Raw genomic sequence first — 12,027 nt, forward strand, 5'->3', positions numbered from 1 at the left:
GTGTGTGCCTTTCCTAATCAAGTCCAATCAGTTTAATTAAACACAGCTGGACTCCAATGAAGGAGTAGAACCATCTCAAGGAGGATCAGAAGAAATGGACAGCATGTGAGTTAAATATGAGTGTCACAGCAAAGGCTCTGAATACTTATGACCATGTGATATTTCAGTTTTTCTTTTTTAATAAATTTGCAAAGATTTCTACATTTGTTTTTTTCTGTCAAGATGGGGTGCTGAGTGTACATTAATGAGAAATAAAATGAACTTTTTTGATTTTAGCAAATGGCTGCAATGAAACAAAGAGTGAAATATTTAAAGGGGTCTGAATACTTTCCGTACCCACTGTATGTGTGTGTATATACACATACATACATATATATATTCTGAGACTTACTTTCAGGTGTGATTAATACCACTTTCTTCTCCTGATGAACTAAACAGCTTGTTTTACAGTCGGTGCTGGGAAGCCGTCTGAAAACTCAAAATATACCAGAAACATCGACTTTCAGGAGGACGGCAGAATAAACACAATATTAAGTTGATTTTTTTTACTTTTATTTTCTTAGAACAAAACAATTCTCCATCTGAATATCTGACACGGAAACGCAGAACTGAATAGGCATCAATTAAAATAACACAAAGAAAAAAGTGAGCTATAATAATAAAAGTTCCAAAAGACAACTCTTTTACAAAACCATGTTGTCCACTGCCACTGAACCACCCGAGCATAAAACCAAATCCCTCAAATACGCTTTCTCACATCTCAGGTTACTGTAGAAGCATAATACAAAAAGTAAAAAGGACAACTTAATATTGAAGACAGGTACTGATACTCTAGAAACCACATCTGGGGCATAAATATCAATACTTTGTGACGCCTGTAAGCATTCGATAGATCTGCTTACTGTACCAAATATGAGGAGCTTACACCTTAGGGATCAATTGCATTGTGAAAACCTTTTGTTTCACAGTATTTTGAGGCGTTTTTGAAAATGGGATTTCTCTGGGCGTGTTACAAGCAGTCATGGTCTAAGTACATGTGGACATGGGAATGGTGGGCCAATCGTCTCTCACGGGCTACTACGGGGCGCTCAGTTAGCGTGCTGAACGGTGGAGAAGCACAGTTTGAGGGTGTACGGGTAAGGACCGGCTGGAGAGAGAGGAGAGACAAAAAAGATTAGGCTACAAGAAACATCACCCGTCAGATGAATTATTCATATAACACGCGTTTACAGCTCAGTATAAATCTGCTACTGCCAAAGGTACTCCAGTAACCCGTGTCTGGGTCAGTAAGTAAACAAGTATAATTACTACGAGATTGACTCCCAACTAAAAGTAACTTTTACTTAAGTAGAATTTTGAGCTACTTGTACTTTACTCAAGTATTTCCATTTCTTGCTACTATATACTTCTTCTCCGCTACAATTCAGAGGGAAATATTGTCACTGTTACTCAAGAATAAGAAGCATAAGGTTACAAAAAATAGAAATACTCAAGTACCTCAAAATTGTACCCAAGTGCAGTACTTGAGGAGCCTAAATGTACTTCGTTGCATTGCACCACCACTAGAACATTGTTTCAAAGAGCTCAATGTTCTACAGAGATCAACCTGTATTTCACTCTCCAAAGGAAACATTGATGCATTTAACTTTAAAAACGTACAAATAGTACAGACCATAGTCATACTAAATCCTGTGGTACACTGAGGTGGCATTGCTCCTTCTACCCTCATACTAAGTCTGAGTGCTTCTTCCACCACCGTCACAGAGGAGGTGCTGATGTTGGACCTCGTCTTATCTGATCTCTGTGTGCAGTGATAGGCCTTCACATTCACCAGTCTGTTACTCAGACTGGACACTTAATGGACCTGAAACAACTTGCTTTCTTTTGAAGCAGCATTTTCAGTCTGAATTTCTGCTCAGTTAAGAGTTGAATCAGGATCATGGGAACAGTTTTGGTGTCTTACCCGTACCTGCATTTTTCATCTGGAAGTGGTTCATCAGGGCCAGCGCCTCCATGGCATCGTTGATCGACTCCCACTCTAGCAGACCTGAGGCACTGCGGTCGCTGGGGGCTGCGCCACCTGGTGGTTAGGAGTCACAATTACACCACACATTCCAGATACAGAAAGGTATCGATGTGCAGTGTTAAGTGGACTCAACGAGATACATTGTTGCCCCGTTTTAAATGTTTGTCTACGCCGAGCTCAGCTACTAAATCGTTTTTTTGGCGGATTCCAGATGTAACAGCGGCCACATTTGATATGAGCTGATCATCTTTAACATGTTCAGAGTTATAAACTTATACATCTCCCAATAAGCAGAATCAAAGCAGCTTACTCTTTCCTGTGAACATTTTGACGTTGACGGGGCTCTTGACACCGAGCTCATCACAAATCTGCAAAGAACACAACATTTATTATTAGGGACAGCGTGCACCACAGCGGTGTACATTTCTCTAAAGATACTTTCATTAGCTAACACATGCATATTTGCTCTTTCTACAGACCTGATTGAAAATCTCTGGCGTGACGTCTGGCTGGGCGTTGAAGAAGTGCAACACGTTGCTCGGGTGCTGGATGCGGTTTTTGGCCGCCTGCTCCGGCGAGGTGAACCGGTTGTTCCTGGAGCCGTGGAAGTCTTTGAAACTGCTCGAGCCGTCGTCCAGCTCATAGCACTGACCGGGGACGATGGCTTGCTGCTTGGACACGCTGCAGGGAAGGAGGATCAGACAGTCTAAGGATAGACACCGGTAGAGGCTGGAGCATTGACATTTCTCATGCCCTAACAAAGGGGTTGTATAAGATCACAAGAGTTGTGTAGGGGTTGTTGAGCAGACTTTTCCCAGAACACAAATTATTTCTTCCTTCTTTAGCAGTTTGTTTGACCCGACACCTACATTTCTGGAAAAGGACCAATTTGTCCGGTTTGCTCGAGGTATCGTATTATATTCAGCATGGCTTACACCTTCTGGACAACAGAAATGTTCTTGGGACCGGACGAGAGGAACTCACCACACATTCAGTCTCTGTCCGAAGAGAAAGTTGTTGTTGAGGTGAGTGATGGCGCGGTCCACTGCATAGCAGTCTCCCATTTCCACCATGGCCGCCCCGGGCTTACTCTTCATGAACTTCACCTGTGGAGAGCGACAGAACACAGGGTTGACCGGTGCCCTTAAGAGACATTAAACATTCATTTGGAGACAGAACGGTTGGGTTTGAGATCATGGCTTGGGGCAAAGGTGTGTGTGTGGTTATGATTGAAACAGTAACAGACACGTCTACTGTCGAGATACTGACCCGCTCTACGTTGCCGTAAAGGCAAAAGATGTTGAAGACGCGGTCGGCGTTCATCTTGACAGGCTCCAAGCCGTACAACATGACAACTGGCGACTCGGCGTGGCCGCCGTACTCGCCGGGGGGAGGGGGAGGGGGCCCGTAGCTCGGCCCGTAGCTTCTGCCTCCGCGCCCTCTCATTGGTGGACCCATGCGGCGACCCTCGTAGGGCGGGGAACCGTAGCTCTCGTCGTAGCCATGGTAGCCGCCCCCTGACGAATGAGGGCACAGATAAAACAAGGTCAACTCTATTTTATGAGAAAAGTGTCACTACTTGGAGGAAAAGATTTGCTCCCAATATGTTTAGTCACAGCTAAAAATGTGTGGAGGACCAATTTATACAGCAAAATACATAAAGTTTAATAATCCACACTGAAAGTTTAAAAGGACTACTTGTTTTTTTACCTTTTTAATCAGTCCGAGTATAGCAGACAAAGGCACAGATGTTTATACAGATGTTTGCTTCAGAGCCTGTTCTTACCGTACTCTGGAGGGTGGTCGCCCAGCAGAGCAGGCTGTCTCTGGCGCTTGTTGGGGTTGGCATTGACATCCTCTGTGAGATCAGGAAGACAAAATAAGAGGAAAGGAAAAGGGTAGAGACAGAAAGAAAGTGACAGATGTGATAAGAGAAAAAACCCTGGCTGTAAATCTCTACATGAGATCGGGACGCCTGAGCATCTACGTATCAAGACAACATTTAGACACCAACGATCTGTCAGACTGCACACCAGGAAGTAGATACATTATTTGTCATGGGCAACTTTACTAAAAAAGGTGCTTAATAATATAGCTATATACACTACAGTAATATGCTATATTACTATAATCAGTAATATAGCAGTAAACAACTATATTCTGTGTAAAGATACAGTCGAGTAATTCTGTGCTTTGTTTATATATGCATGCGTGCCTTAAAAGGACTTCGTATTTGAGACAAAAGCAAGCATTTCAAGATCGATTCATCTTGGATGTATAGAGCCGTACCAGACGGAAACAGTTATCAACTAGCCATTTATTTCACCATCAACCATGGAAGAAATGACCACTATTTCTGCTTTGTACAAACTAAACTAGTTTTACGGTCCCTTAAACACACCATAATCAATAACAGTAAACTTTTAGAATATAAAGTGGAACAGGGGGATGTGGACGCTGATCTAGGAGGTTTGAAGTCACATTGGATAAACATCACAAATGGCTCAATAGAGTGTAAAAGGTTGTACGCTCACACACACCTGGATTGCTCCCATTGCCATCTCCATCACCATCTGTACAGGTACACAATAGTCATACACAATCACAATCAATAAAGTACTTGTTTTTACCCCCGGGCAAATGTAAAATCACCCCAGTTAGAATGTCAGGAGAGTACAGTCTGTGTGCTCACTTGGGAAGCATTTCAGGATTTAAATAAAATAAAAAATATTTAATATGTGGATGGCTTGGTACCTCAGCGGGCGACCAACCACAATCTAAAAGTGATTTGGCAACCAGCTTCTTTTGTAAGCTTTGGTGGATGAACTGGTCATGTCCCAAGCACATCCTACAGCATATCAAGTTCACACCCATTCCCCCGGATTAAAAGCATGATTTCATTCCCAAAGAATAGTTCGGGGAACCATGTAGAGATGATATTCATGAGACATGACATAGTGAACAGACAAACAGCAGGTTTGAGTGACATTAGAAAACGCAGGATCCGACCGAACCCCAACCAACACCCTCTTCCAGAAAGAGAAAGATTAAGCCTGTATGAGAGAGGGGGGGAGGAATGGAGTCATGTCAGCCCTGTGTGGCGATGTTGGGTGCTGGGGCTTTGGGGTCATGTGGTGCTGTGCAGGTATGTTCCCCGGGGAGGGGCTCGATTTACTTACTGCATGCTTACAAACAGTGGGGAGGAAGATATTTGCTGCAGCAGTTCCACCACTCATTTCATTCCATCCATCCCACACTCTTTATCCGTTTCCTCTTTTGGGGGAAACAACTCTCCACCTCAGGATCGACTCCCTGGTTTTATCAAGCTGAAACGCCCCATTGGTGGGTTGGTTGGTCGGCCGTTTGGCTGGCCTTTCTTCCTTTTTGTCCCTTTTTTTGGAATAGTCCGCTTAGCGCCCACTGGTAGGCCTTGAGGCTGCCATAGAGCACAGTTCAGTTGGGAAGCTGGCTCCTCTTAGCCGCACATAGCCAAACCTGCATCACATGGAAGGCGTTACACAGGTTCTAGACTTTAGAATAAAGAATAAAAAAAAAACTCCAAAAAGAAGAGAAGGGATAGCTAAACAGGGATGCATGGAGGAAGAAGATCAGAGGGAGAAAAAGATGAAGGGATGAGGAGAAAGAGCAAGAGAGAAAAGCTGAATTTCACTCGGGAAGAAACACATAAAACCAAAAGATGGGCCTGAGTGTGCTTGATGGTGTTGTCAGCAGTGTCTCGTCTTCATCAGTTGTCTTGTGTTGACTCCAGTGTGGCTGGCTACAGCTTGATTCGGGCGTGTGAGTCATCTATTGGATCAGTTGGTGCGGGCGCCAGCGAGTGTCGGAGAGAGTGTGCTGCTTGAACGGGTTTTTGTTTCATTTTTCGTGTGAACAACGCCGCCCAAAACAGTACAGGAAGGGCCGAGGCTTTTGCAAATGTCGACAGGTTAGTATCAGTATGCAGTCAGTTGGTTGTACCGAGATGTCAGTCTCTACCTTCTGTTTGGGTGGATGCTGTGTCTTCTCTGGTATCAGTCCCCGTTGGGTGTAGACAGTGGGGGGGAGGGGGTTGTAGATGCAAGCTTTGGCCTGCTTTCAATGTGTCATTCGCTTGTGTCTCGAAATGGGTACGAGAAAAAAAACAGGGGGAAGGGCCCAAGTGTAGCTCAGTGCCCAAACCCCCCCCACCACCACCACCACCCTCTAGAAGTGGCTCTTCGTGGCTCTTGTGCTGGAATGCGGAGACGAGGAATGAGTGGTATATCAGTCCTACATCGGCATGTTGAATGGGTGGTGTCTTGTAGTTTGTCCCCTCATGTCTCGGGGGACATTTGGCCCTCTGTATGATAGTGGCTGTGTCCTCACTGAAGAAGTGGATACTTGAGATGGTGATGTTGTCAGCATGTATCAGCCTCTCCCTCCTGTGCGTGTTTTTTGTTGTTGTTGGACTTGCTGATAGCACCGATTTATCAGGAGGAGATAAGAGTTACATGACGTTGCAGATGTTCTGTTTACCGACGCTGGTCCTTGCCTCTGTTCTCACTTCTCAGACAAATCACACTTCAAAATAAGGCTCGAGTTTGGCCAACTGCTCTTTTGTCAGAGCCGCTTTGATTTATCTCAAACTCATGCTAGACTTTAGTATGATGTTGGTCAAGTTTAAAAACAGCTAAAATGGGAGAATTTAAGGCAGAAGTTAGAGGACAGTGGAAAAGACCAGGATCAGTCTGGGTGGCAAAGAAATGTGTCTCCAGTGACTGACTTAAAATACATGTTGTCGTAAAAAAAATAGTAACATTGCTAACATTTTGAACTTAATGCAACGTTTAGAGGTGTGGTCAGGAAGGCAGGAAGAGCAAATGCAGGTAAAGAGAACACAGACTGAAATATGCAGACAGGATGCTCAACAGACAACGACAGCAAGCTCTGCTGCCCTGGAGCCCCGTGTCATCAAGTGTCGCAAAACCTTTAATCCTTTGCAGAGAATGAATATTTGACACTCTCCCACAAATGAAATAAATACAAAAGTAAGAGAGAATATATTTTGATTTCAGGGCTTAACTTACTGGCAGTGACTTGCAGCTAAGACAATGTCGAGAGATATGAAGGAGCTGAAACACAGGTTTACAGGAGGAGATGCCATTCTGCAGGAATTACAGCTCAGGTGCTGAAACTGACATAGCATCCGTCGCTACATTGTTTTTTGTGTTTAGAACAAAACAAAAAAAGAACGCTAGCCTGAAGCTATGAAGACAGGAGTTACACCGTGAGTAACACAGTTTACGTTGGTTTAATGTCACCTTTGTGTCTGCAAATGTGTTCCTGCCATTCCTGCCACACTGCAAAGCTCTTAAACACTGTAGCTTTAAAATAAAATATGTCGCTGGAATTGTGGGTATTCATTTAACATCTCGTGGCAAAATGATAAATAACCACTAATTTCCACAGCAATCTAACCTGAATATTATAGTCATGGCGCCCCTGCCTTCCCCAAACCTTGACCGCAGTGTTAAAGTGAGACCAAGAGCAACACTTCAGTCATAATGCCACGCAAGTTCTTCCCAAAAAGCACTACATGTCAGCATATTGGACACAATTTAAATCTATTTAGTAGCATTATCAATGAAGAGTGTTGCTGAAACTCCCCACAGTAGCAGCAAGGATGTTCAACGTCAGGCTCGTCATTTGGGAGTGTGTGGATGTTTTACCTGGGCCTCCGAGGTTGGGGTTTGTGTAGTCCCAGGTGTCCTGGTCATTCTTGAACACATTCAGACGAGTGGGCTGAGGAGACATCATTGATATGAATACAAGGATGAAGATACAAACTAAAAGTTCAACAAAATATGTATGGTTATTTATACACACATTTAGACAGCAACACAAGGATTGGATATGAAAATTAAGTGTTTGGAAGCAATACGCTGCACTTATTACACCTTTGTAAACCATGTGTTAATCTAGTTGTGAGGCATTATGTCAACCCAGAAAGGTAACATTCCCAGCAGGGCTTTGGCATGTTATGGTGCAGGTGTGTGTGTTGTTCTGTGTCCACCAGGCCCATCTCGTTGATGAACACGGGCCGGGCTTTGCAGCGGTACCTTGGCGTACTCGATCTTCAGCGTGCAGCAGCCAGAGTAGATGTCTGCTCCATTAAGGGACGCCTTGGCCCGCTGGGCGCTTTGCACGGAGTCGAACGTAATGACAGGAGTTAAGGACAAGATGTGGAAGTAGCAGCATATCTTCATGACAGGAATGATGGATTAGAATACCAAAAAACACAAAAGGGTACTTTTTCAACTGAGGAGCAGTGTGCAGGTTTTTTTAGTATGCATGTGCCTATGCTTCCTGATGAGTGACAGACACTGCCAGCCAATCACCAGTTCATTACGACATGTTTTAGGCCAGGTTTGTACCAGAAAACAGGTGTTTCAAACTGAACCAACACACCAGACAAGTTAATAAAACTACAGCGACAACCGTTTGTTCAAAATACTGGGAGTCAACAATCAGATTCTGCCGCCTGTCAGATAGCACCAGCGAAAAAGGATATTCAACCATCGCCTGGACGCCGTTCTTCCTGAAGATGACGATTCTCTGGACAGGCCCACAGTTGTTGCAGATGGTGTACAGGACGTCCTGTGAAAATATACCAGGTTTAAAAAAAAAAAAACAATCAATATACATACAACACAGTGGTGAATGTTAAAATCAAAACGTGAACATAACACTGTAGCATGTGTAAATCTGATCTTGGTTTAACATGCAAACTGTAACAAAAGGTTTAGGTCGCTAGTACAGTCAGAAATATATATGGAGCAACAACCTCTGAGGAGAGATAAAGGCTCATTGTAGCAAGAGACTAAGTTCAACCGTTTATTTTTCCGGTAAGTACATTACAAACAAGCCTGGTTTTCACTAGCAAGAATTCAGAATCCTAATTTATATCAAAGCTGATAATAAGAATTATGGACGCACGCATCTAACAAAACAAACAATTTGCTGATATAATCAGCTGATTCAGCAACAATGAAAATCACTGCAGCCCCATGATAGACCACAATATCAGCCAGAGAAAAGCAGGTGTTTGCTTCATGTTGGCAGCCCTGTGTGTGTGTGTGCGTGCTGCTCATACCAAGCAGTTGACAGACACAAGTGTAGTCATGTTATTAATTATATTACAGCACCTCACATTCTGCTAGCAGTCTGCAGGGGAGCGGCAGAGGAGTAGGATAAGACATTAGAAGCCATAACTAAACCATTAGCCAGCTAACTTTTGTACACAGGCTTCTGTTTAATGCCAGCAGCGCTGACACTTCAACACCCAGGTCACAAGAAGCAGCCCTCACACTGGTGCCACTATTCTGTGGGACTTAAAAACGTAGAGTCACAAAATGCGATGAAGCTCCACAAATCTAGTTGAAATGTGTGCATTTACCGAGGTGATGGGGTAGATGGGGTTCATGATGGTGAGCAGAAGAACATTGTTGACACTTCTGGAGTCATCGGAGTCTCCCGGCCTGGAGATCTTCTGGCTCGTGGAGTAGTTGATGAAGGCCGGGTGGCCGGCGATGTATACTTGGTTGTCTGCCGCATAGGTCACGGCTGTGGACGCTCCGTTCATGTCTTCGTACTCCACCAGTGCCTGGCGCTTCTTGGGCATCACCACCACATAGCTTAAAAAAACAAAAGCGGTTAAATGAAGAGACTGATGCTGTGAACTCAACTGGGTCAACATTGAGGCTTTGCTGCTGGTCACAATTTGACCTGTAACTTCATACCTTGCAGTTAAAAAGGTTAAAAGTTGCCAAACCCAACATGATTTGTGCTGTGCTAAAATCCAGGTTCTTTCTAACACATTTTCCACACAAGTGGCGCTGCTCTCTTCCTCTACCTGATTGCTCCAAATTCTTGCAAGGCCTCCACCAGGTCAGCCTCAGTAACGCCATCCACCAGCCCCCGGACGTGCACCACAACAGATGGAAGGGTCTTGTGTGGGTCTTCGTATCCCTGTGTTGAAGAAAACAGAGAATTAGCCGACTTGTTCAGTGTGAATATTTACTTATCTGAAGCAGACACATGTGTCCGAGCCTTCTCTGATACAATCATGTGGTCTGCTGCCTCCAACATGCTACCACAAAATGTATGAAAAGAAAAACATGCAAGCAGAAAAATGTGAATCAATACTAGACATAATAGTGGAAAAATACAGGTATAAAAGAACTATAGAAAACAGAAGAAAATAGATAGAAAATATAATGCTTTTGTAGACGATTAGTTAAAATAGACCTAATTACTAATCTAGAAATACTGGGCAGATTAATTGATAATGAAAATAATAGTTAGCTGCAGCCCTAGTGATATAGAGAATAAACCATACCGTACTAGTATTTTGTAGCAAACTACCATGTTGCTGTACCATTCTGTGCATATTTATTATGGGGTGTTTATGTGTATACGAGTAAATTTACTTAAGTGCAAGCACTTTGAATTTGTTGTTGCATATTACCATTTTATTAAACTAACTCTACTGCGTCAGGCGGTAAATGTTTTAATTCACGACACTTCTCTTTACTATGTATCTGTGAACCGTAAACTGAAGGACTACGTGTTTTCTGAGCAGTAGTAGTTCAATTTAGCACAACAATAAACATCCATAGCAGCACAATGCTACATACACAACAATGCAGCAGTAACACTAATCCTAAAGACACCATAGTAGTAAAACAATGGCACTATTTGACTACATTATGAGTTCTACTTTTAACACTTAAAGCACAATGTGCCGAGTATACTTAATGCAGGACTTTTGCTTGTTTGTATTTGTATTTTCGCAGTGTGGTATTAGCAACGTTACTTTTACTCAAGTAGAGAATCGGAATACTTTTTCCACCTCTGGATAGGTGTGTAACGCATCATTTGCACGAGTAACAGTTGCCCGAAACAATTCAGAGAGACTACAGGGCAAATAGATGCTGTTGCTTATCGTTTGTCCTGAATTTACCTCAAAGCATGCTAATTGACCTCGGGTTGCAGCTGGGGGAAGGGGCAGCTAATCGCCGTGCATTATTTAAATGTTTAATTTAATACACTTTTCTCCCACTGAAAATGGATATTAGTTTTTATTAAACCTACACGTGACGTTACGGTAACACTAAAATGTTTGGCTAGCGTCCGAGCAGCCGCTAGCCAGTCTCATTATCACACGGTTAGCTCACAGCTAGCATGTTGCTAACCAATACCGTGTACTAGAACAAAGCCGAGCTCAGGCGAGGCCCGGTCGGAGCAACCGATCAAACGATCCCTCTCAGGACAGCCCAGCACGGGTACATGTGCGGAGAGTGTTTCTGGATGCATATTTGAGAGGCCCGGCTGAGTAACTACGTGATAAAGCTGCTAAAACACGACAAACCTTCAAAAATGACCTGTGACGCGCCGTGACACTTTTCTTTACCAAACGCACATTTGACTGAATTGAACCACGAACGAGCGTGTTCATTCGGTAACTTATACTAATATTCCACTGCGGCTCGCGCGCACACGACTCACCGTGGCCATCCCGTCGGTTTTCTGTCGTTTCGTTGCCCTGCCGTCCTCGCTGTAGTAACGGCTCGCTGCAGTAGCCATGTTGTCCCGGTTAAAAAGGATGGTGGTAGTGACGCTAAACTGAAATGGACGGAAAAGTCAAGAAAAACGAGGCTCTTGTATCCACGCCCAGTACAGCGGCAACGCGGTCTGTGATTGGCTCAGGCAGCCGTCGATCTCTCTATTGACTTGAGTACCAGCCAATAAGGGCGCGGTACGCGTTCACGAGCTTTAAATTTAGAACCATAGAAGATAGAAACGTTCAGAATCTGATTTATTATAAATAAATATAAAATCTATTGATAGAGCACCAATGACCAACTATAAAATAAGAAAAAAAAGCAATTATGTAGGTTTTAAACAATACAAATAGTGCAAAGAAATAGACATGAATGGATGATTATGTACATAGTGTGTAG

At 43.5% G+C, this 12,027-nt stretch overlaps 1 protein-coding gene across 2 annotated transcripts; it reads right to left on the minus strand.

The window, feature by feature from the left end:
* Nucleotides 1-535: 535 nt before the first annotated feature.
* On the minus strand, nt 536-11,716 carry LOC142971485 (heterogeneous nuclear ribonucleoprotein L-like). Of its 2 annotated transcripts, none has more exons than XM_076112037.1 (14): nt 11,573-11,716; nt 9,918-10,033; nt 9,462-9,699; nt 8,577-8,662; nt 8,125-8,221; nt 7,735-7,807; nt 4,567-4,599; nt 3,813-3,884; nt 3,296-3,543; nt 3,011-3,132; nt 2,506-2,707; nt 2,337-2,394; nt 1,970-2,080; nt 536-1,147 (listed from the first exon to the last, which is right to left on the minus strand). In XM_076112037.1, exons 1-14 carry the CDS (start codon nt 11,648-11,650, stop codon nt 1,089-1,091), a joined length of 1,593 nt encoding a protein of 530 aa, XP_075968152.1. In that variant the 5' UTR covers nt 11,651-11,716; the 3' UTR covers nt 536-1,088. The 2 variants fall into 2 exon arrangements, with proteins under 2 accessions (XP_075968152.1, XP_075968151.1); XM_076112036.1 differs by having other exon boundaries at nt 1,964-2,080.
* Between the last annotated feature and the right edge of the window lie 311 nt (nt 11,717-12,027).

This window comes from Anarhichas minor, unplaced genomic scaffold (genome assembly GCF_050575085.1).
Source record: "Anarhichas minor isolate MPS153535 unplaced genomic scaffold, ASM5057508v1 ptg000046l, whole genome shotgun sequence".
NCBI lineage: Eukaryota > Metazoa > Chordata > Actinopteri > Perciformes > Anarhichadidae > Anarhichas > Anarhichas minor.

Excerpts from the sequence above, each read along its gene's own strand:
- LOC142971485 (XM_076112036.1), bottom strand. The coding sequence starts at position 11,650 with ATGGCTACTGCAGCGAGCCGTTACTACAGCGAGGACGGCAGGGCAACG. Across the intron at positions 3,133-3,295 it reads TTTACGGCAACGTAGAGCGG|GTGAAGTTCATGAAGAGTAA; the intron begins GTCAGTATCTCG and ends CGCTCTCCACAG. Across the intron at positions 2,708-3,010 it reads GGACAGAGACTGAATGTGTG|CGTGTCCAAGCAGCAAGCCA; the intron begins GTGAGTTCCTCT and ends CCTTCCCTGCAG.